Below are 23422 nucleotides of genomic sequence, written 5' to 3'. Positions count from 1 at the left end.
GCGGTTAAATCTTGGAGACTGTTTGAAGTTGCCATAGAATATCCTAGGCATTAATGTTTAGGACTCCAATAGCACCACAACTGCACTAATTTTAAAATCCCAGAGCTCCTCAACAAGAATTCGTGACATTAAAGAAGCAGCTATATATAGCTTAGGCCTGGTTGGTTTAGGAAAAATGAATACTCGAACTACCAAATACTAATGTGAAATCCGATGGATATTATAGCTTGCACTCATTAGGCAGCATGCTCTCCGCCAAATCCCTTTTTTTTCTTATGTCAATTCAAGGTAGCTTGTTTTCTGGAATGGTATTAGATGGCCAAATTCCACCCCCAACCCAAATGTATAATGCACTGCTACTGAATCTCTCAACCAAGGTGTTCCAATATCCATCCATCAGCTACAATAAAATAGGAAAGTCAAGGTCGCACTAAAAATTGATGTAGAACTACCCCCTCGGTAGTGCAATTAAACCTTCGGACCATCACTCATCTTCCACTTAGACCGACACAAATTAATTACACCATTATAATCGCAAAAAATAAGGAAAATTCAAAAAGATTTGTGGGACCAAAACAGTTCTTTTTCATCTTTCAAGGATGAGATCAGGCAACATACACTCGAAAAACAAAATAAAATGAGATGCCGTATACATGGATTGGAGGGTGAATGTGATCCAACTGTTTTTTTTTAGTGGGGCTGCCTTTTGCAGCAAAAACTACTCAGAAGAACAGCCTCCGGGGCATTGAGGGCACCGGCGATGAGTCGGTGGCAGTGTTACGGCGGAGAGCCCAACCTTTGTTTTCTCGGACATCAACAGCTTTTGCAACCTTTGGATCTGTCAGGAGGGTTTTCTGAAAAGACTGAGGGAAGCCTGTAGCAATTATTGTCACATGGATTTCACCTGTGTAGCGGTCATCAACAACGGCTCCAAATATTATATTTGCAGAAGGATCTGCCAGGCTAGTTACGACCTGTAAAAAAAAAACAGCATAAACATGAGATTTTTATCAGACCAACCATTGTCATCTGGCCTGCACAGGAGAGAGACTATAAGGATTACATACAACAGAATTCAACTCAGAGACGAGCTAACATTGTGAGATTGAGAGAGAGCATGATATCGTAGAAGTTCAGAGAAAAGGCCTAGCACCTATGTTTGTACATGTATGTATCCATGTATTCAGGCATAAATGTATAAATATGTACATGTGTACAAGAAATGTATTCTTATACGTGTACATATATGTATATATAAATATATATATCACCGCATTCATTTAAGTATACATGTCTGTGGTTGTGCATAATTATGTATAGATAGACGTACAGGCATAATGCGCAATCTGAATATAGGACCAACAATCTGGTTATCAATATCAAGTATGGTAAGTACTAGGAATGCTGGGAATCATGAGAGACAAGATATGACTTCTGTAAACACTAGAAGAAAGGTTTGTGTGTAGGCATGTTGCAGATATTAAGCACCTGGGAGACTCTGTTTACTTCTTGCAAGGTTATATCCTTTCCCCCAGTTATATTGTACACAACCCCAGTAGCAGATTCAATTGATGATCCAATTAGGGGAGCAAAGATTGCTTGTTCAGCAGCTTCTAGTGCCCGGTTTTTACTAGAGGAAACACCAAGACCAAGCATGGCAGTTCCAGAGTTCTTCATGACAGCTTTCACATCAGCGAAATCAACATTTACAAGTCCAGGAATCTGCAAAATTTTGGAAATAATTTTAAAATTAAATGGTAGCATAACCAATGTGCTGTCCCTGAACACTAAATAGTCCCCTACCCCACATAATGGTTGCTGTTACGCCCACTCACCAATATGATGTCAGATATCCCTTGCACCCCTTGGCGTAAAACATCATCAGCAAGAAGAAACGCATCCTGAAGAGGTGTATGCTCGTCAACAACATCCAACAACCGATCATTGGGAATTACTATAAGAGTATCAACGCTCTTTTGCAACTTTTCAATAGCCTCCAGTGCCTGCAAATGTTGAAAGCACAAATCAAGGCTTTCGATACTTATTAAAATCAAGCATGTTAAAGAGGAGAGACCGGAAAACAGCTACCTGAGATCTAAAAATGTCATAGCAACTGGGTGTCATTATCTACTATAAGATGCCTCAATTAGTGCACTGGAAGTTTTATATGCAGAAATAGAGCAGAAAATTTTATGCCAAATATTATGTAGTTTGAGCATGCTGTTTGACTAAAATTTAACCTAGACATTGCATTCAAGCACATCACATCTTAGCACACATGGCACAAGATTCAACTGAAGTGACCTGCAAAGGCTATAAAACTCTTCAATCAATCATCCAAAGGCAGATTGTGCTCTCCATGAAATAAAATGATGCACAATACCAGTGCAATAGAAGTAATCAATACTGGCACTGTTTGAGGGCTTTCTGATGGCACAGGCCTTTTATCCAGGCTCTTCAATAATTTTACTCAGTACTTTTTACCTTTTAGTAAATTGTTCAGGACACTCAATTTTGCTTGCATCACAACCTATATGTAGATGGGTGTATAATCCTGCACCACAGCTTTAGTAAAACTCAGCGATTTTCCTGATGTCGCACTAGCAATGAATACACATCATGGAAGATTCATTTGACAGCAGGGAATTAGGTGAAGGCAACCTAATGATGTTCAGAAAAGACAAAAGTACTTGACCCCCCTCAGAAAAAAAAGAGATAAATATAAAAGTCTCGAATCCAAGGAACTGTCTGCAAGGGGCACAGCATGTTCAAGGTGAAAAAGAACATTTTGAACCTTGCCTGTAATGAACGTTTTCGGCCTTCAAAGCTGAATGGATAAGTGACCACACCAACAGTCAGATAACCAGCTTCCCTTGATATCTGGGCAACAACTGGAGCAGCACCAGATCCTGTGCCTCCACCCATACCAGCTGTTACAAAAACAAGCTCTGAGTCCTTGAGTGCATTGGCAATAGCTTCTTTAGATTCCTCAGCAGCTTGCTCTCCTAGAAGAGGATTTCCACCAGTACCTGCACTTTTGAGAAAAAAAATCTAGTGACACCAATTAAAAAATGTACAACTTTTTTTAACTAAAGAAATATTGGAATTGTTTTCTTCAAAGTACTTAAATTCATTTTTTGACCTGTTAATGCTTCTTGGCAACTGATTGAGAACAGTGGATAGATGCTATGTGTTTTGGATAGTTAACATGCTTTAGCAAGCCTAAACAAGACCACTAAAAATTTAAATCCCATAGAACACACATTTACGGATCATAATTTACATTGCAGCAAATATGGATATAGCTGGTGCAATTAATTCTTTACTGAAGTTTTGAAAATAGCGTAGAGAGTGCCTGACCTAAACCACGAGTTAAAAGCTCTCCAATTTGTAGAGGATTCTTTGCCTGTGAATGTAACAGAGCCTGGGCATCGGTGTTTATTGCATAAAATTCAACTCCCTAACATTGCAAAAAAAATGATGAATATTCTATGACTAACTAAAAACAACTGTTAAATAAGACAGTTGAATATAAGAATAGAAGTATCAAGAACCACAACAGCTTTATGCCATATTGTCGTAACTGTTTAAGTACAGGCAGCCAAACAATTATGATAAAAAACTGATAGCTCTGCTGTGAAAAGCCAGACTTTACAAAAATATTCAAAGTTTGTCCTCTCCAGTAGGGAATTATATTATATCTCACATGGTATACACAGCATATAGTTTTAAACAATAGGTAAGTGCAAATAGGAAAGTAATTTTCTGAGTATTTTTTTGCTTAAAACCATAAATTATATGACAAAGGTATGTATCAATTGCTAACACTAAAGCAAATGAAATTTACATAGTCCTGTCTGGTTCACCAATAAATACTCAGAAAAGCAGGAGGATGCAAAGTTAAATGACAAGCAAAATTGTAGACAAAAAAGTGATTTGAATTAGCTAGACCTACATTACAGCAAGTTGTGAATAGAGAGAAACAGAACCAGTACAATAAATAATTCCCTTGACCACTGAAAGAAAAACTGTCATTTAGTTTAAACAACAATATTAGGTATGTGACCTATAATATAATAAAGATTATGTAAGTATGTATGTAAGAAAGAACGTAATTCCGAAAAGGATGCTTACAAAGATTTAGAAACAGTAAAGCAATTGGTCTATTAATATCAACCAAAGCGCAATGATAATGCAGAAAAAGATAGTTAAGCACAAATGAAGGAAAAATATAGCTATTATTCGCAAGAATTTGGCTCTCCCAAATACAATAATGGATCATAAGAATTACCACTAAATCAAACTATCCTATCAAACACCATAAATTGGACTGACAAACTGTTGCAATTGTTGATCCAAGAGAATACTAAAGTATAAGCACACCTAGGCAGTTGCATGCTGAAACACAATAACCAAAATAATAGAAGTAACCTAGTTCCATATCAAAAGGGAACAAATAAAAGCACGCCCTTCTTCATGCCACTAATATTTTCTGACATGTGAAGGCTGTGGGCTAGAGATGAATAACCAGGTAAGTTTGATTAGACAGATGGCCCCATTTTGGTATGGAATGGAGGAGACAAAAGGCAATACAGATGAGCCAAATTGGTAGCTAAGGGATTTAAGCAAGCTTCAACCTTTTGAATATCTTCCCCCTTTCTCTTTCTTCTTTTGAACTCTTGAATTTTTTCCATTGTCTCCCTTTAAAAGAATTAAATAGTACCCCCATATTTTCCCTCAAGAAAAAATAAGAAATTTCCTGCTTTCTTCCAAATTTAGCACCAAGATAGGCACTTGAATTTTGTCAGTCTCTAATCAATAGAAAAGAAGAAATTTACAAGACCAAAAGGCTAATACACCAAGGCAAATAAAGAAAGCAAAAAGCAAGCAGTAAAACTTTATTTGAAAAATAACACCCCCCCCCCCCCCCCCCAAAACAGCAATTCCTTTGTCCCAAACATGATGAAACAACAACATAACACAAAAGCAACCACCTCCAGCATATAATTTAGTTCTGCACACCTTTGAGGAATTTAAGCACAAAAAATCTAAAGATATCAAACTAGTAGATAATACGGATCCCATTGACTGGTTAGACTATCTGTTACAATAATTCAAGGCAAGTCTGCTTGGATTTCATAAATAACATAAAAAACTGATCCCAAACTACTGAGTGCATTATTTATGACTTAATGGGTATGGAGAGTGTTATCTACCCACTTGATGCATTGTATTTGAACTTCAGGTTAAACCTTCATTCCTTCATGAAAATATTTGCGTGCAAAATTAGATCCTATACATTATAAAACACAAAAGCTTACAATTTAAATTCCTATGCCTTTGACATAACCTACTGTGAAACTCAATTAAAAATGAAACTTGACTCAATCTATCAATAGAACATTACCTGATTTAATCGGCACGGTTACCTTGGTTTATCTAATAAATATATTTCACAGTGCATCTCAGCATACAATATTACAGCGTCATGAGAATATGAATGTATTGATTCAAAGTATAGCAGTATACAATATCAGATACATAAGTACATTTTAAGTTAAAAACTCTCAAAAACGTGAATAGAACCGCATTTCAAAAGCAAGAATAACACAATATTTCGCCAGACAACTGTTATTTAATAAGAGCATTACAACGTACAAGATAGCACAATCAGTTCCCCCTTTCGAATCCAAGAAGAGCCATGGAAAGACCCATAAGTACTTTAAAAACAAAAAACACGTCTTGGAAAAAAAAACACACGCAGTGGATTATCCCAAAAAAAATGAACAAAATCGCATCTTGAAAGAAAACAGCGCGTAAAAAGAGGAAAAAGAGCTCGCTTTGTGAACCCAAACCTCCAGTCCACTTCCAATCATGCGATTGACGGCATTGTTCCCGCCCCCTCCGACGCCGACCACCTTGATCCTGGCAGAGTCCACCGACGCAGAGGAGGAGTAGGAGCACTGCAAGGTCAAGCCCCTTCGCCAATGGGAGGCCCTCCTCCGGTCTGCCGGAGCGAGGCCACGTGGGGAGAGGGCAAGTCCAAGAGAAGAAGGAGAGCACAAAGGGGTGGGATTCCACAGCTGAAGGCACGGAGAAGCAGCCATTGGAGTATGGGGGATTGGAGGAGAGAGGGAAATCGGGACAGAAATCAGATCTGGCCGTTAGGGTTTTGGAGGGTTTTGAATTTTTTCTCCTTTCCTCTGTCTTCTAATCCCTTCCCCTTTTTTCCCTTTTTCTCTCTCCCTCTCTCTCTCTTTCTCTTTCTCTTTAACTTCTCTTTCTCTTTCTCTGTTTTCCTTTTTTTCCAAGTAACCCCCTACAAAAACTTGCTGATGGGTAAAACCATGACATTTTTTCGATTCCTCACAAATCCCAGATAAATCAGATTTATTGTAAAAAAAAAAAAAACCGTCGCCGATAACCTACATTAACTTTTCTTAATCGGGGCAAACTGCTGAGTGAGGGCAAACTGCTTATTAAATTTAGACCAGGGACAAACTTGATCTGAATCAACATGGAAGAGGACTAACTGGCCAAATGGATGATTTAGATTAAGCTCCAAATTGAAGTGATTAAAGTTGGATCCATGGTCAAGCTTGACTTGCACTGCAATTAGGGCTGTCAACGGGCCGAGCTACTCGGGCTCGGCTCGGGCCCGGCTCGGTAAAAGCCCGGCTCGAGCTCGGCTCGTTAGTCAAACGAGCCAGAGCTCGAGCCCAAAATGAGGCCCGTTTAAATTCGAGCCCGAGCCCGAGCTCGAGCCCGAGCAGCTCACGAGCCCAAACGAGCCTAAATGAGGGCTATCTATGTTAACACATTTGCCAAAATACCCCTTATGAAATATCAAACTACCCTCCCAAGTCCCAACTCCCAAGGAGAATATGAGCAACCAGTCCGAGATGGGAACAGTTGACGCGGACTCACGGAGAACCTTCCCAAGGCCCATTTAAATCCTTCTCAGCTCTCGGTTTCTCCAGAACCTTCCCAAGAATCCCAACACCTCCTTTCTTCTCGCCTCTCGGTTTCTTCTCCGTTCTCCTCGCCGGCTCGCCCCCAAGCCCGAAGCCGATGCCCCTTCCCCTCCGACAACGGCTACGACGACGAGGACGACGACGATGACGACGCCGTGCACCCGATCCCAGCTCTCTGAGAAGCTTCGCCGCCTCCTCCTCTCCCTTCTCCGCCCCCGATGCCGTCGCCCCCGGCGGGGGAGGCAACAAGCGTGAAGCGCCGCCGCCCCATCCGGCCATTCCCGCGTCGAGGTGCCCCCTACCCCCCTGCTTTCACAGTGAAAGTTTTACTTCCTCCCCCACGGCCGAGCCCCCGGCGCCCGCGGCGCCTGCGGCCGACGCCCGCATCGGCGGTGCTCGCAGCCGCCCCCTTCCTTCTTCTCTTCTTCTTCTTCTTTTCTTTCTTTCTTTATTTCCTTCGTTCTTCTCTCCGACGAACGAACGATGGGGATGGGGCACCGGGGTGGGGGCGGGCTCGGCCGCTCGGGCTCGGGCAAACGAGCCTTACGAGCCCGAGCCCGAGCCTAGTACAGAGCCAAGCGAGCCCGAGCCCGAGCCTAGTACAGGGCTCGGTACTGAGCCCGAGCCCGAGCCCGAGCCTATACTGTTATGGAACGAGCCGAGCCTGCAGTGGCTCGGGCTCGGCTCGGCTCGTTGACAGGCCTAACTGCAATTCAAAAGAATGCAGTAAGCCAACTAATGTTCACCGGCACCATAATAGCATTGTAGCGGTACGGTACAATATGTGATTTTTTTGACATACCGAATGTCGATATGCTACCGGTATCGATACCGTCTGATTCGGTATGATACGACAAACTATAAGAACAAGATGAAAATAGTAAAATAATAAATTTCACTTAAAATATAATATTTTACTTATCATTTAGATATTTATTTTAATCCACCGTAATAATTTTTTTTAAAACCAAATTCAATTGGTTCAGAATCAAGATTATATGAACTAATCATTTTGCAAAGAGCCCTGTTTGGATTTTTGGATACAGGATTTGAAAACGTAGCTAGTGTAGCGATATCTTCATAGAATTTTGTTCCTTTTTTTATTTCTTAGGCCCGGTTTGGGTGCCGAGAAAGTCAAAGAAAAAAGATAATATAAAAATCAAGAAGAGAGAGTCAAATAAAAAAATTAAAATTTTAATTAATCTAATTTTTTTCTACTCCCGGTGCTAGTTATTTAGAGAGAAAATAACGAGAAGCCAACTGGTTCGCATGACGATATCTTATCCACTAGCTGCGTTTTTTTCATATCAGCCAAACATGAGACAGTGCCGCGCTTTTTCTCTGTTTTCTTTCATTTCCGTTTTCCTTTTTTTTCCATTAATTTTTTTCTTGGCAACTTAATTGGCAAGCCTAATGTTCTTGGGCATAATATCGAAGCTCTATAGCAGCAGTTATTTGAGGTTCCTTAGGCGACGGGACTTGTATAGGTGCCTCGTGGCATCCAACCAAAACTCTTACCCTCTTGGACTATAATAATGATGCCTTTCATCAAAGAGCCGCAATTCAAATCTAATCTATTTATTAATCGGATCAAAAATTTAAATTTAATGTGATCTATTTATTAAACACCTAAATCAATTCATATAATTTATTTATTAAATAAATCAAATCAGATTAAATAAACTGAACAAATTAAATATATTTTTAATAAATTCAATAAATTTAAATGAGTTAAAAACAATCGGAGCATAACCGATTTAATTATTAAACAAATTAATCGAATCAAAAATTTAAAATTGAATCCGATCTATTTAATAAATAAATCTAAATAAATTACATATTTTTGACCTATTTTTAGCTAACTCTATTTATTTCAAATCCAAATCTAGTTAAAATAGATTATCTGCGGATCAGGTTAATAAACGGAATCATAAATTATCATCCCTACATCCAGATCTCACGGAGGTTCTGGAACTGTTCTCCAATGCAATCTGCGCCTCCCTAGGAAAATGTAGCTTTTTTTGACACGGATCATGCTTGCGTCCCTCGGAAAATGTAGCTTTTTTTTACACGGATCATGGCTTTAGAAAACTGATACATTTGACATTCATTTAACGAGCCATTTCTTCTAGATTTATGTTCTGAATGAGGACAAATTAACCTCTTCCAGTCAGCACCATCAGATGCATGGTTCCACCTGACAGTGCATTAGGCCTTATCCGTCATCATGTTTCAAATTGTTAGATGAGAATTGTGCCAAATCCCTTCTGTCGTTGCATTTGCTTTAGATATCGTGCTAAATAGCCTAAAACTCACAACTGCAAATCAATTCGAAATGCAGAGAATGACAAATTCTTAAAGCAACATTAAGATGATTATCGTGTTCTAATGTGTTTAAGAAATGAATGTCCAATGACAAACTCAATTTCTCAACTAATTTGAATCATAATACATTTGATGGCAGTTCTACAAGTAATAATGCCTGAGGCTTCTTGGATGCCATGGGCATGGAAAACACAATCTTACACCATTGTATTTTCCCCCTCTGAATAGAATTAATTTAATACAGCAGCCAGCAGGAATTTCTTCCCCTTAGTGCAAGAAAATTGAAGCCCGCCAATGGCTGATTCATTAGAATCTGAAGGTGGGGTCGACATCCATTGCCCAAGCAAATTTGGCAAGTAGTGACTTGTTAAATATCTAACAGGAAAACAGAGAATTGGCAAAAACCATCAGCAAATGTTCAACGGAAATCGTTACAGGGGCGAAAAAAACAAAGTAGAAGAAACAGAGAAGGGGTAAACAATATACTAATTGGACACGCAATAAGAAGGAAAATCTTACTGACCTTTTTTAAAAAAATGCAAACAAATAATCCCAAGAAATTGAATAAAATAAAAGGTAGCATGCAATTAAACAATGAAGAACGTGCTTCACATTGTCATTAAAGAGTTATCATTAATCAGTCAGTCTAGGAGTGTTTTACCTTCTCAATCGGAACTTCATGGCGCTTGCACCATGCAACCGATATCCTAGGATCAAGGTAGTTTATCTTTGATGTACCCAAAGCCACTGTCTTCAAATCTTCTTTTATTTTTTTGTCCAATTCCATTTTCTCTATCTTTGCATCAATCTGAGCAACCTTCTTCTCTAACCTGCAAGTTAATTTAAATGAGATGGCATGGTAATTTTGTGGAAATTTCAAAACCTTAAGATTCATTCTGAGTTCGTTACACTTGAGGGGACATGATCCTCTTTGGCTTCCCTTCTCCATCTTTAAGTGGGGGCTTTCCTTTCCTTGCTCTACTCAAATCCACCTTCAGCTCCTCTCTTTGGGCCTGCAAGCATCATATCACGAAGCATGAAGGATATTTTAGTAAAAAACACACAAGATAAATCGGAAAGGAAAGAGGATTGTGCATTAAACAGCATATTACCTTTATGTCTGCTATCTTTTCATTCAGTCTTGACATCTGGGCATCATGAGACTTGGAGACACTGCGTTGATGATTACATATGATTGCAACCTGTTTTGCGGAGGAATCTATCAATGATAGAGGATTCATGTTTAACATTTTCATTGAACAAACTAAGTACAATCATCACCTCTTTGTTTGCATGCTGATAAACAGCAATTTTTTCTGGAAGAGTACCATCCTTGGTTTCCCTATTCAACTGTCACCAAATACCAGAATCAAATCAGACAAAGTGTTTTATTAGCTGTTTGTCCATCATAGCATTGTAAAATTTGGGTAATGATAATGAATTTGTGAGGGGAAAAATCATCCATATAAATGAAGAGAATAATTTAATCTAAATGTATACAGCCCATACCATTTAAATACTAGGCTATAGCCTTCAATCTGATAAAGTTTAACCATATACATACTTTAATTTTTGATAAAGATGAAAGCTTGTGTATTAATAAAAAAAAGATTTTTAAACCAGATAGGAAAACTTCAAGATTTGGTTACTGCATCTCTTAATACCCCTTTGCAATGTTTTATTCAGGGGAAAAAAAAACTTTCCACAAAGCATACTTTCTAGATTCACCAATACGCATAAAATAATTTGCTAATTGAAAGCTTTCTGAAGACAGTGGTGCTTATACAAGTGATGACTCAGGCTCATCAAGCAAAAACTTCAAAAGTATAAAACAAAATATTCATATATACACAGAATAGGGGGGAAATCAGTGAGTTAATACTCACAATGTCATCCAAAGTAATAGAAGCATTGTATGTACGAAAAACTTTCGCAGTAAGACCAGGCATGAGTTCCTTCAGATGAGCATTAAGCTTGCTCGTATCCAGCAAGTCAAAGAGATCATCTCCACCACTTTTCTTACTACCATGACTTTTTCTTGCTAATGAATTGCAAGCAAAAATTAGCAACTGAACATTCGGGTTAATAACAAAGGACAAATTAAACATATATTGCAATCACCAGTCCGGAATTCTCCAATAGCTTTATAGACAGGTGGCTCAACCTCCACAGTATTGAAATATCTGATAGAATCTTTACCAAGGAAGTCGAACTGGATGAAACCCAAAAACAAAAACATCAAATCATCTGAGCAAAGAATGAATGCACCAAAGCTGAAAATCTTTTGAAAACATCACCTACCTGCAACTTATTTGGAGGGACCAAAACAACGTTCTCCACTTTCAAAGTGCAGCAACCTACAGTATCAGCCTCATCATCATCCTGCATAAGATGTAAGAGACAGATATTCAGGTAACTTGTTAACATACGATGCAACTGCACTAAATTGCTTCTGCTGGACGATATATGTTACATTAAGTACACCAACAATTGTCAGGACAGTGAAAAGTAATGAATATCAAGGAAGATCGATGAAAACATAGCCCAAAATGTCTTGAGAACGCCAGAAAAACTGTGAAGCGCACTTAATTAACTTTCTTAAAAATGAACCTAAAAAAATGAGTAGGTACTCTATATGGATGCTGGTGGTCCATAAAAAACAGATTTCAGCAGACTATCAGCAGTGCCCAGGACTGCCAGATTATGTATAGACAAACCACGAAGAACTAGCACAATGTCAACTGCAGGTTAACAGAAGCAAAAACAGAAAAGATAGAAAAAATAACTTAAGGCTTGAACATTTAAAAATTCTGTGCAACTGCTGGGTGCAATCGAGAAAAGATCTGCTATCACTAAGAGTTTCCATACATTTCAGAAAACCACTTTTTTAAAACAGAAACTTCAGGGAACACGATGGACAGAAGAGATCATAAACATCGCCCAGTAACTTGAAACTTCATTTATTATAATATAATGTGAGAATGAGTGCCATAAAAGAATTAAGCTTATTAAAAATTCTAAACTCCACTTATTGTGAATAGGAAATAGGGTATATTTCAAATAACTAAAACATATGGTAAATATATGTGTGTAACTTTATGGTGAATCATGATTAAATTAGAGTTCACTGGATAAAACTGTGATGTGATTGACTGGACACAAACATCTCCATTCACATGTATATGCAAAGCACGACATATAGTAAGAACTTTAAACTGTAAAATGGTGACAAGACATACATATATAAATCAGATACATGTATTCATGTAAGAAGGCAACCAAGCTAGCAAGCTTTGCTGCAGTTCAAAGTTCAACTCAAGGTGTCATGCCACATAGGAAAAATGCTCACCCATATACAGATTTACAATTTTGTTAGCAAACGAGAACAAGCATCCACAAGGGAAGTACATATTGCTAATGTTTCACAGATGGGACAATTGACTCTAGCAGGCTATTATCATTGAGAAAAATGCAGGAGTGGATAGGGGTGTCAGTTTGGTGTCAGACACCACAGCGTGGAAGGAAGTGACAATAAAATCATAGGGAAAAGTTGAACAAATAAGAGTACAATAGCTTCTCCCAAGTATGACAAACAGCTAGAAAAAGCAAACCAAAGAAATGAGGAAGCAGAAGCAAAAAACTCAGAATTACATGCTGTTACCTTTTCATTGCCTGCCCTAAGTGCTAGCTTATCAATAAGGTATGTGGCCACTGCTATTTGCCGTTTTGCAGCATCTTTACTAGTAAAATCCCTTGTATAATTTGCACGAATATTATGAATGTAATCCTGCACAAAAAGTTACACATGGCACACAAAATAAGTACCAAAGAACAACAACACATGGGGAAGATTGCTAAAGAACACTGTCAATCACCAAAACTTGTGTGTAATGCATGTGATCCAAAAGCACTGACAAGAGCCTACAATTTAATAGCTTACTTTCAACAGTCTGGCTTTCTCATATTTTTCCTTGTCACTTTGCCCCTTCAATGAGCTGCTTGCCGCCAAAAATACATATTTAAACTCTTTCAGATTTATTGGATCATTCCAAAATGCTAGCCATGTAACAGTATTATCATGTTTTACTTCTTTCCACCTGCAAAAGTACTTCACATGGTTAAACATCTCCAAGGCCACTTTTTGCTAATTCATAGCCATTTAGCATAAGCTTTAACAATAAGATTTTTCCAGTCTCATGCCATCTCGTTATCCATTTTTATGTCACCTTTCACCAGGTATCGGACATTCTGGAATTGGTGCACCTTTACCAATATTGATCGTAATGTCACTTGGCCGAATGCGTTTTTTCAGCTTTCCCATCTGGCATCATAATTAACACATACTATTTAACAAAGCCGTGCAAGATATAAAAATAATAACAATAATGATAACGATAGTAGCAAGGAGAAGGAGGAGGAGAAGACAGAAAACAAAGTAATTGAAAATTCTATTCAGACCACAGTGGATTGAGCTTAACATGTTCTAACTCCTAACTACTGTTTCCATGAATTATGTTGGTATAGAACCTTCGGATGCTCTCCACGGCCTCGGAACAATCCTGGTGGTTCAACTCTGAAATTCCCAACCTGAAATGGATGTCATGGTCAAATTCACAGAATAAGACATTAGGAAAAGAGAAAGGCTATTGATGCCACAGAACTTCAACAGTTGTAACGGCCACAAATGAGATATAATACTAAATCAGGTCCTCACTTAAAATGCACTATCAAGCATCACTACTTTGAAATAGCATAGATACTGAGGTTTTAAATCCCACGGTACAAGTTTGTCCTGGTTTTCTCATGGAATGGGACATGCCGCCGTCCAGCCCCGTTCCGACACTTGAGACAGGAGATGTCCCAAAACGTGCCGATCGAGATGCTGGGACAATGGCGGGGCATCTTGTCCTGACACTTTGGGATGGTACCCCATGCTGGTGTCCCACGGAACATCCCGCCAGGACTTGAGTCCTTGATAGACACTATCTTACAAAAGAATATCAATTTACAACATAAATAACATAGCTTATAAATCGTTTTGAGCAAATACAAGACATCCAGAGGAATCCTGAATGTCACTAGATGATTTTTCATATATCAACAGGAACCAAAGAGTGACATCCCTCCCTCCCTTGGAGGAAAGCTACTTCAGATGTTGATCCAGGGGACATCAGTCATCTTGCATCTTGTATGAGTTAATGCATTATAGGAATGCAAACAGAAGCCAACAGTATCAGCAGAAAAGATAAATCCCTACCAATGATCAGGAAAAACCAGGTTTATATCCCTCCCAGCACATGCAAATGCATATGTGGGTCTAAATGTTTGGCTCCTGTAACTCGAAATGATGCAGTGTATATTTATTTTTTTTTGGTGAAAGCAGTGTATAATTTTTTAATATATAAAGGATAAGCTAAATAGAAAAGAAATGTACAAAAAAAAAGGGAAGGCACCAAGAAAAATTTATGTCAGGAAACCAAAAGGTACCAGATATCCTCAGAATAAATGCATAGTCTAGTATTATCAGTGTTCAACACAGAATTATCTGCAATCAACAGTTAGCATATTAACAGGGCTGCAAGACAATGTCATAGAATGCTAGGATTGTTCAATCAGCTTCGGATTTGATGAAATATCAGTAACCTTGCAACAGTAACATTACATGCCAACAAAATATAGGAGGATCATTGACTCCACAGACAGCAATTTGCAAAGTTGAGTGAGACAGAGAATGTCGAGATTGGATGCCACTTTTTCAGAAAGTTGTTTATATCATTGATTTTTACAAGTTTAATCATATTGTTCAACTATAATATATCAGCATTTTGGCTGGAAGACATCGACTTTTAATACAAGAAATTCCAACCCATGCTTCAGGAAATAAAAAAGGTTTCCCTGTATATGTTCTTCCCTCAAATTAAAGAATCTAACTATTCATGCAGCAAATCAGTCATTCATTCCGCTTCAAGGAAGACATAAGAGACACGCTATATTCAAAATTTTGTGAGCTCTGATATGACACGATTATAATTTCTAAAATTACATGACTGCTGGTAGGAGTGCCCGTAGTGGTACCTCCTTAGAGACTAATGATGACACAACTAAATGCATAAACACATATATGTCGGGAAGTGTTGCTGCAAAGTATATATATGCAATATCTAAAACCAAGTATCAAGCCTTCAAGTAACTAAGTATTTCATCTAAAATCTAACTTAATAAAAATGGAAACAGATAGAACATAGAAACTATCATCTACCCAGATGCTAATGAAAATGTGTTTTAACAACCTTCCAGGTCATTACCATGTAAGAGTGACTTAAGCTATTGGCATAGAAAAACCAAAACGATATTGATAAGAACTTGTTACTTAAACACAAGTCAGAAGTTACCTTCTCTTTAACACCATCAACAACAGCCCACATGTATTTCTCCTCTTGCTTCAATTTGTCTTCTTTTAAGGCCTTCTTCTCCTATATAAGGAACAAAGCTTAAGTCAGGAACACAAACTGAGTAATTATATTTTCGATAGTTATTGCTTCAGAATGCAAGATTTAAGGGAAATACACTTTCTTCAATTTTGATATCGGTAATGTTCAATTATATCTAGGACATACAAACAAACAACTGAATACATTATATGAAGCATCAACTGATAAGTTTTTTTCTATGGAAGTATGACTGCTAAATAAGGCAACCAAGCATTCTTAATAGCACCGATCAATCATGTCTGAAATTCATAAATAATGCTAAATTGCATCGATGAAAATGACAAGAAAACGGATTATTATTCTTGTGGTATTAAGCAATTCTACATCAGATCAATCAAATCTTATAGGGTGGACAACCTACGCTTTTTCATGTACTCTAGAAAAGATTGGAAATTAGTGCCAACTTGACAAGGGCTATGCTTCAGCAAAAGCAATATGGGCCTTAGTTTTGCAGAACTTGGAGCTGATCTCTATTGCACCAAGTTGACTAGATGGCATCACAGATAGAATCTATAGATTCAATAGGTTGGAATCAAGGTTCGATGTCTTGGTACCGGACCCCATACCGATGCCACACTAGCACAGTGTTGGAACAATACGGTATGAAATTTTTTTGGCATACCAAATGTCGGTATGCCACCCATGCCAGGTACCAGTACTGAACCAATACGGTACAGTATGCTCCATACTGTCCGGTTTGGGCCGGTACGGCATAACATGGCTGGAATTATTTTGCATAGAAAACTCTTGAAAAAGTACCCCTCTTGCAGTTGGTTGGCATAACTCGAATGAATTGCAACACTCGTATCTTTGGCAACAAAATAAGATTGAATTGCAACACTTGCAAACTTGAAGACAAAGAAATGCATATTACTCCTGCAGTACTGATAGACGTAGAAGATCTTTTGCAAGTGTAAAAAAGAACAAGCATAAAACTCATTTTTACTGGCATAGATTATATAAAGTCCAATTTGGCAAAATATCAATTATCAAAGTACATCAGCATAATCAAATTTTTAAGCTGCTCAGATTTTGTGGTAGAGACAGCAGGACTTACCTCAGCACTCATCTGTTTGTTCTTCTCCTTTTGTCTCTGATGCCATTCATAGATCGGGGTAAAATCACAGAGCTCAAATTTTTTAATGACATGATTTTTACCCAGTATTTGTTTCCAGTCATTCCAAAAGTTCTCAATAAATTTAGGCTTGGTGGCATAATCTGTGTCCTTCATAACTGCAAACATTGTCGCAACCTGCAATCTAAGAGTTTCAGAACAAAACAAAGGAACAATGCAAATCTTAACTGAATATAACTCAATGTAATTTGACAGGTAGTTACTAAACGGCTGCTATTCTTATAAAAGAAACAAGAACAGCGAATTCAGAGCAACTGCAGCATGCAGCAAGACTTGAAAGAAAATCGAAGATAAAGAGTGTCTGATCAAGCAAGGCAATATAAACATCCATAAAAACTCACCTCCTCTTGTTCAGGAGTCAAATCAACTGGCTGTCCGTTGTAGAGCATTCTGACCCCATGAGGCTTGTAAGGTGGAGGAAAAATGACACCATTGTGCTCCAAAGTAGTCCATTTCTGGCCCCCACCAGATCCAGGAGGCACCTTCAGGGACTTTGAGAATTTCGAATTCTTCATTGCTTTCTTCATTTTCTTGCTATCCTTCTTGAATGGCGAACAAGTGATCTTCTTCATCACTTTATTAGTGGATGATTTGTTGTCTGATGACCCTGATTTTTTTATTCTTTGTGCAATTGGTATGTGGTCATTATCATCTGTACCTGGTTTTTTCTCTACAACTTCTTGTTTAACTTTTGCATGGTAAGAGGAATCTGAGACTTTTGCCTTTTTAATTGAAGAATCTATACGATTATTGGTATCACCAAGAGGACGCTTGTTTGCACCCTTTGAAAACCTTAACTCATTACTTGTTCCCTTCTTGACAGAACCATTAGGCTTAACTTTAGAAGCCAAAGGCTTCTCATCATCATCAGAAATTTTTGTAGATGCACCACCAGCGGATTTTGGTTGAAACCTGGAGAGCAATGGTTCATCATCTTCTGAATCATCAGAATCTTCCTTGGTCCTTTCTTTTAACTTTTGTGATGATAGTGAAGTATGCCTGGGGGACTCAAACACTTTCTTGGAAAATTTGGAGCTTAATGGCTTATCATCATCAGAATCATCGGAGTCCTCACTTTTATTACATGGCTTATCCAAATCCATCTTATCCTTACTGCTAGTTGCCAATTTATGTTCAGAAGAATCCGCATGCATCGAATTGTTCCTATGAAATACCATAGAAGCTGCATTAAGCCTATGGCTTAATGGTTTGTCATCATCTGAATCATCTGAGCTTTCAGCATCAGCACAAATATTATCCAGATGCGCTGTTTCCTTACTATTACTTGCCAGTTTATGTTCTGCAAAATGTTTTGACTGATCGGCAATCCTAGAATTTGAGCCTGCAACCATAGACTCAGACTTCTCGCTTGCTGCCTTCACAGTAGAAGTTATCTTATTCTTCTGAAAATTGGAATTCCCATAATTCGTAACACTTTTCTCAGATCTAAGCTTTCCCAAAGAACTATCACATCTTTGAGATGTTGATTTCTTCGAAGCAGAATTTAACTGTTTTTGCTTGGATGCAGAGTTTGATCTTTTAAAAACTGCAGGCCCATCATCATCATCACCATCATCATAGATAACTTGTTTGATGCAACTATGAACAGCCATTATTTCACTTTATCTTCTGCAAAGGTGTCCTAGTTTCCACCTGCAAATTTCAATAAATTTGCTAAAGGGTTAAGCATATGAATGTAAAATATAAGTTATTAGGTATTAACTTGATGCAACATAAAAAATATATATATGGTACAAGGAATTGATTTTAAATGCTGATCTAGTAGCCTGAAACTGCCCTGACACACACAAGTGTGTCAAGTTACTACAAAATTCTTGAATTTTAATATCTTGATGTGGAGTCAAGACCATGATTGTTTCAAGGACACAAGTTTGGAATTTAATGGAAGTCAGCATAGTATTCCCTATTCAGACTACATGTACCCAATTACTTAGGACAGATTCAGTTAATTATAACTCTAGATATTCAGTATTTAATTCAATGATTACTATCTTTTTGAAACGGTAATGTACTGTCAAAAGTAAAGGAAACAAAAAAAGACTGTGATTGTTTCAAGATGGAGGCATGTTTGAAATTTTAATTGATAAGTCTCCCTATTCAGACCTGCATATGGCCAATTATTTAGGACCCAGATTCAGTTAACCACAGATCTAAATATTCAGTTTTTAATTCAATGATTACTATCTCTTTGAAAAGGTAATGTACTGTCAAAAGTAAAGGAAAGCCAAAAAAATGATGCATGTTATTCTTGAGTTCTGCTGAAACAGAGGGTTTAACCAAGAAGTCATACCCTATTTCTTAATATCAAATCACGCGTCCAACCACCTAAGAGATGATTTACAAATAAAGATACAGATATTATCTACTCAGTAATTAAATTGATGAGTTACGTTTTCTTAAAATAATGCTTTTCAATGAGTTGAGTATTGAAACCAGACGTTAAGCTTCCAACAGTAAACTTCCAGTTGATATAATACCAGTTTAACTCATCTTACTCTTATGCAATTTTGAGTTCTCAAGGTGAATCTTAAAGACAAAACTACATGATCCAAGGAAAAAAACAAAATTCACAAGAAATAGTTGAGCGCGCTGCAAATCAATGTCATTAGTCTTGTATTCATCATGTTAAAAGTTTAACTGAAGGACGTTACTCGCAGCACATGCAAAGCCACCAGAGCAAATCCGAAAGAAATTTATTGACTACAAAAACAGTTACTTGGAAATGCAGCCTAACAAGGGCTCTCTAAATCAACCTCGAACACTTATGTTCAAGGACAGCCAAGCATCCCAAACCGCCTAGTTCGGGGCATTACCGACCAATCAGTTACCGAGACAAGACGACCCTTTAGTTCGGGGTGGTTTATTTGTTGGTCTAATTCGGCTCATCTCTGATTCATCTCTTCAATGGCTCGCTCTATTCCTTGCTCCCTCTCAAAGCTCCAGACTCAACTTCGCCCTCTCTCAAAGCTTCCAGCTCATGTCCTCATCACTCTCCTCTCTCGCTTTGTCATCCTCTTCTCCTTCAGTGCTCCAACTACCGCCATCGTTGGCACTCTCACAGCAACCTTCGCCACTCTAGAACCCCAGGCACCTCGAGACTGGGCCTCATTAACAATGATGCTCCACTTTTCCAGGATCTACATCCTCTCGACATCCCGATTTCCCAACCGATGATGTTCTACACTAAAAGCAATCAAGCCATCAAACATGAGATCAAGAAGCTTGAATTCGAGGATCTTTCTAGGTCGGATCAAAGGAACGGGAGCTTGGTTCGAGGATCTCGCAGCTCTCTTGAGGGAAGCATCGTCCATGGCCCAAGCAAGCTGATCTCCTATCCCTCCCCTCTCCCTCCCCTTCTCCTAGTTCCAACAAGCGTCCCTCACCAATTGCTCATTCTAGAAGGTCATGGATCCGAAGTCCCTGAATCTCCCCATCTCCCATTCGATGATGATTTGCACTAAACGACAACCAAGCCATCAGATTTGAGATCAAGAAGCTTGGATTCGAGGATCTTTCTAAGTTGGATCGAGGGATCGGGCCCTTGGATTCAAGGGATGCATCTTCCATGGGCCAAGCGAGCTGATCTCTCTCTCCCTCTCTCCCTCCCCCGGTTTTATGTGCATCAAGTCGGTACAATATGTACCAGAACCATACAGAACCAATCACCGACCGATACAGTTACCAGTTCAACAAACTTACTTATGCTAACATGATCTTAATTACTACTTACAGATCACAAATACTCAAACTAGTATTATATTCAATGTCCATAGTGAATAAGTTCTAAAGATTAGCATCATCTTCAAATCAAATATTTACATGCACCAAAAGAGCATTCACCAATTTATGGCCTCTCAATAGTAGTTGACTCAAATACTCCTTGTTAGACTCCCAAACCATATATCTTTAAAACTTCTTGAACACTCTAAAGGGCATGCACTCCTGACTTATATAGGATGATTTATGCTTTCCTGGAAGCTCCTTAGCTATAACCCTTGAGTTTAGGACTTAATGATGACTTTCTACAGCTGGACTCACAGCATAAAGCACAAGGTTAATTGAAAGATACTAGTACCAAAGCTTACTGATAACATAATAACAGCACCATTCCCTTCCCACGACCAAAGTGAACTATTTGTAGGCAATAGAAAGCAATAAAAGATGCCTCAACGATCAGTTTGTCTTCATACAAGTTGAGAAAGAGTCCACAGGTTATTCCACCACATAAACAGTCAAGATGAAGTCATTTTCATGATGCATCCTTCAAAAGAACCACCGGACTTAAAGGAGATAAACTACATGGAAATTGTTCAGCAACAGGATTACCTTATACTAAAGTATAATCACACAGCAATTTGGTTCATCGGGCATATAATAAGGAGCTTCTTTTATTGATCTTTTCCCTGACATTCTCCGCTCCACGGTCAAGCTTTCTTCGGTCATCACAACTTCATTCAAGTTCAAGTGTGATATGTAATAAAGTTATAAGAAGCCTGTGCATATCCTTCTATACCCCCATATCTGATGGCAATAGCATTACTACTCATAAGGGATCATGTGACTTCCTCATGGAAAGGGGACAAAAAAGACCATGGCATGCTTAATGAAAGACATGCCGCCTAACTGGTTGGCTGGTTATCATCATGACCAAATGCGTACTGTAGCACACCAAGATGTTTCCACTACCTTACTCTACTGGGTCCTCTTTTTTTTCTTTTTCCCAATCAAAAAGGGGGGAAAGAAGGAAAGAAGAAAAACCTGTCAAGTCTCAAAAAGATAGCAGAAGACATGAAAGGACTATGGTGGAAACTAGCCTAAACATCAGCACTCCCGCCGTAAAACTCCAATAACCGATTTCCTAAAATTCCAAAAAAACCCTAAAGACAACCCCAGTCAAGAAGATGGCCAACGCACCTGTCATGCCTCTCCGATCACTGATTCCATCCCAAAAGATCATTTCAATATCAACAAAATTCATCGTTCAGCACAAATATGGATTGAGCAAACAAAGGAAACCACCTACGTCAAGAACTATAAAAAATCTCGATTCCAAAGCAATAGAACAACAATAAACATCAAGATAATGGCAAGAGATTATGAAACCCATCACAGGGAACCAATTTTTACGCAAATCAATAACACAAAAGCCTAAAAATATCCCTAACGTTAGATTTTTGTATGGAGAAAATACCTGATTGTTTCCTCTGCAAACCCTTGAACAGCACAGATTGATCGAAGTGGAAGGAGGTCAGCGAATCCACAAACTGGTTCTTGCAACGATTCAAGCTGCGGGATGAAAATTAGGGCTTCTTGGAGCTGAATTAGGGTTGCCCGGAGCCATGTTTGCTTCTCTCCTCTCCTACTGCTGGCTGCCTCCTCTGGCCCTCTTTTCCTCCCCAAGCCCAAAGGCTCCGTTTCTAACGGATGATTTAATTTGCATAAAACCCCTCCTATTGTGCTGAATTATACACGTCACTTTTTATTATTGGACTAAAATGCCCTTCCCCCTTTTTTTTTTACTTTCTAGCAGATAAAGATATTCTCAATTAATTGCATTAAAAAAAATCCAAAACCATGGCTCTGCTTTCTGATTTTCTTTTTTTTATGTGTTGTACGATAAATAATTAAAATTTTTGAGTCATTGAACTATTAATATGTAGACGCAGCTAAGAAATTGATCTTTAATTGCCATATATGTTAAGAAATTGAGTTGTGCATAATATGGTGATTGATAGTATATATTTTTAAGGTATAATTAAATGTGCTCAGTTTTACATTTTATAAGTTGTCTTATTTAATTATTGTACTTTTTAAATATTCATATAATATTATTAGCTTTATAGGTATCGTTATTATTCTATTATGCTAGGATTATTAAATTTGCTTTTACGATTGCTCATGAAAAGAAATTATTTATATATTTATCATCTGTAGTGATAATAGTATAATTATTAATATTTATCTTTGTTATCTTATTCACCGACTATTGGAGAAAAAATAACAATACCTTTATTTTTTTTATGTTTTTCCAATGATCAATCGATTAAACTCTTTACAAACTTTTGATTTGGATTTTTTCTAATCTTTAACATCTCTTCCTTAGTGAATAAATACCAGGCTCGACAGCATGATTATGTTTGAGAAAAGAACGGAGGACATGGATGTTAATCAGTATAATGGTAGGACGTTTTGGTTGATGTAAGAATTTCTAAAATAACAGGAATGCCCTCCAACGTTAAAGGATTTGAACCAAACGTCCCTATAATTCTTCTTCTTTACGGAAACGTCCTTGTCCATTTATTGGGGAAAGCCGGGAGGCCGGCATGCGGTCACCGCTCAAAGTATACCGCCCTTTCTCCGCGCCCTGCATGGCTGCATCTCTATGGACCAATGGAAGGGCATCTCCTTTTACCTGGACTTGATGAATGAGGATGTTCGATGCGGATTGCAAATTTTCGCGTGTCCTCCCTAATTTA

General features: G+C 38.1%; 2 protein-coding genes across 3 annotated transcripts; both read right to left on the bottom strand.

Moving 5' to 3' along the window:
• Window positions 1-561: 561 nt before the first annotated feature.
• LOC103702324 (cell division protein FtsZ homolog 1, chloroplastic-like) lies at window positions 562-6300 on the bottom strand. Its single transcript, XM_008784695.5, has 6 exons — window positions 5856-6300; window positions 3361-3460; window positions 2800-3029; window positions 1836-2003; window positions 1489-1722; window positions 562-974 (listed from the first exon to the last, which is right to left on the bottom strand). The coding sequence occupies exons 1-6, from the start codon at window positions 6105-6107 to the stop codon at window positions 723-725; spliced, it is 1236 nt and encodes a 411-aa protein (XP_008782917.3). The 5' UTR covers window positions 6108-6300; the 3' UTR covers window positions 562-722.
• Window positions 6301-9399: 3099 nt separating this feature from the next.
• LOC103702323 (DNA topoisomerase 1 beta-like) lies at window positions 9400-22400 on the bottom strand. 2 transcript variants are annotated; one of them, XM_008784694.5, is made up of 16 exons: window positions 22138-22400; window positions 17267-18578; window positions 16848-17042; window positions 15692-15772; window positions 13827-13886; window positions 13526-13620; window positions 13240-13396; window positions 12961-13086; window positions 11601-11681; window positions 11421-11511; window positions 11186-11340; window positions 10581-10649; window positions 10412-10501; window positions 10209-10312; window positions 9961-10129; window positions 9400-9674 (listed from the first exon to the last, which is right to left on the bottom strand). In XM_008784694.5, exons 2-16 carry the CDS (start codon window positions 18536-18538, stop codon window positions 9606-9608), a joined length of 2814 nt encoding a protein of 937 aa, XP_008782916.4. In that variant the 5' UTR covers window positions 18539-18578; window positions 22138-22400; the 3' UTR covers window positions 9400-9605. The 2 variants fall into 2 exon arrangements, with proteins under 2 accessions (XP_008782916.4, XP_088563661.1); XM_088707535.1 differs by having other exon boundaries at window positions 13778-13886; window positions 22138-22336.
• Window positions 22401-23422: the final 1022 nt, after the last annotated feature.

Source organism: Phoenix dactylifera, chromosome 11 (assembly GCF_051530095.1).
Source record: "Phoenix dactylifera cultivar Ajwa chromosome 11, Ajwa_hap1_PhDact_Kaust_v1.1, whole genome shotgun sequence".
In the NCBI taxonomy this organism is placed as follows: domain Eukaryota; kingdom Viridiplantae; phylum Streptophyta; class Magnoliopsida; order Arecales; family Arecaceae; genus Phoenix; species Phoenix dactylifera.
This window is presented reverse-complemented; position numbering and strand designations above follow the sequence as displayed.

Coding starts and splice junctions, on each gene's coding strand:
- LOC103702324 (XM_008784695.5), bottom strand. CDS start 6,107: ATGGCTGCTTCTCCGTGCCTTCAGCTGTGGAATCCCACCCCTTTGTGC. Junction 2,004..2,799: donor GCCGAAAACGTTCATTACAG/GCAAGGTTCAAA, acceptor CAACATTTGCAG/GCACTGGAGGCTATTGAAAA. Junction 1,723..1,835: donor GGATATCTGACATCATATTG/GTGAGTGGGCGT, acceptor AAAATTTTGCAG/ATTCCTGGACTTGTAAATGT.
- LOC103702323 (XM_008784694.5), bottom strand. CDS start 18,538: ATGGCTGTTCATAGTTGCATCAAACAAGTTATCTATGATGATGGTGAT. Junction 13,397..13,525: donor TGTCCGATACCTGGTGAAAG/GTGACATAAAAA, acceptor GTACTTTTGCAG/GTGGAAAGAAGTAAAACATG. Junction 11,341..11,420: donor TATTGGAGAATTCCGGACTG/GTGATTGCAATA, acceptor GCAATTCATTAG/CAAGAAAAAGTCATGGTAGT.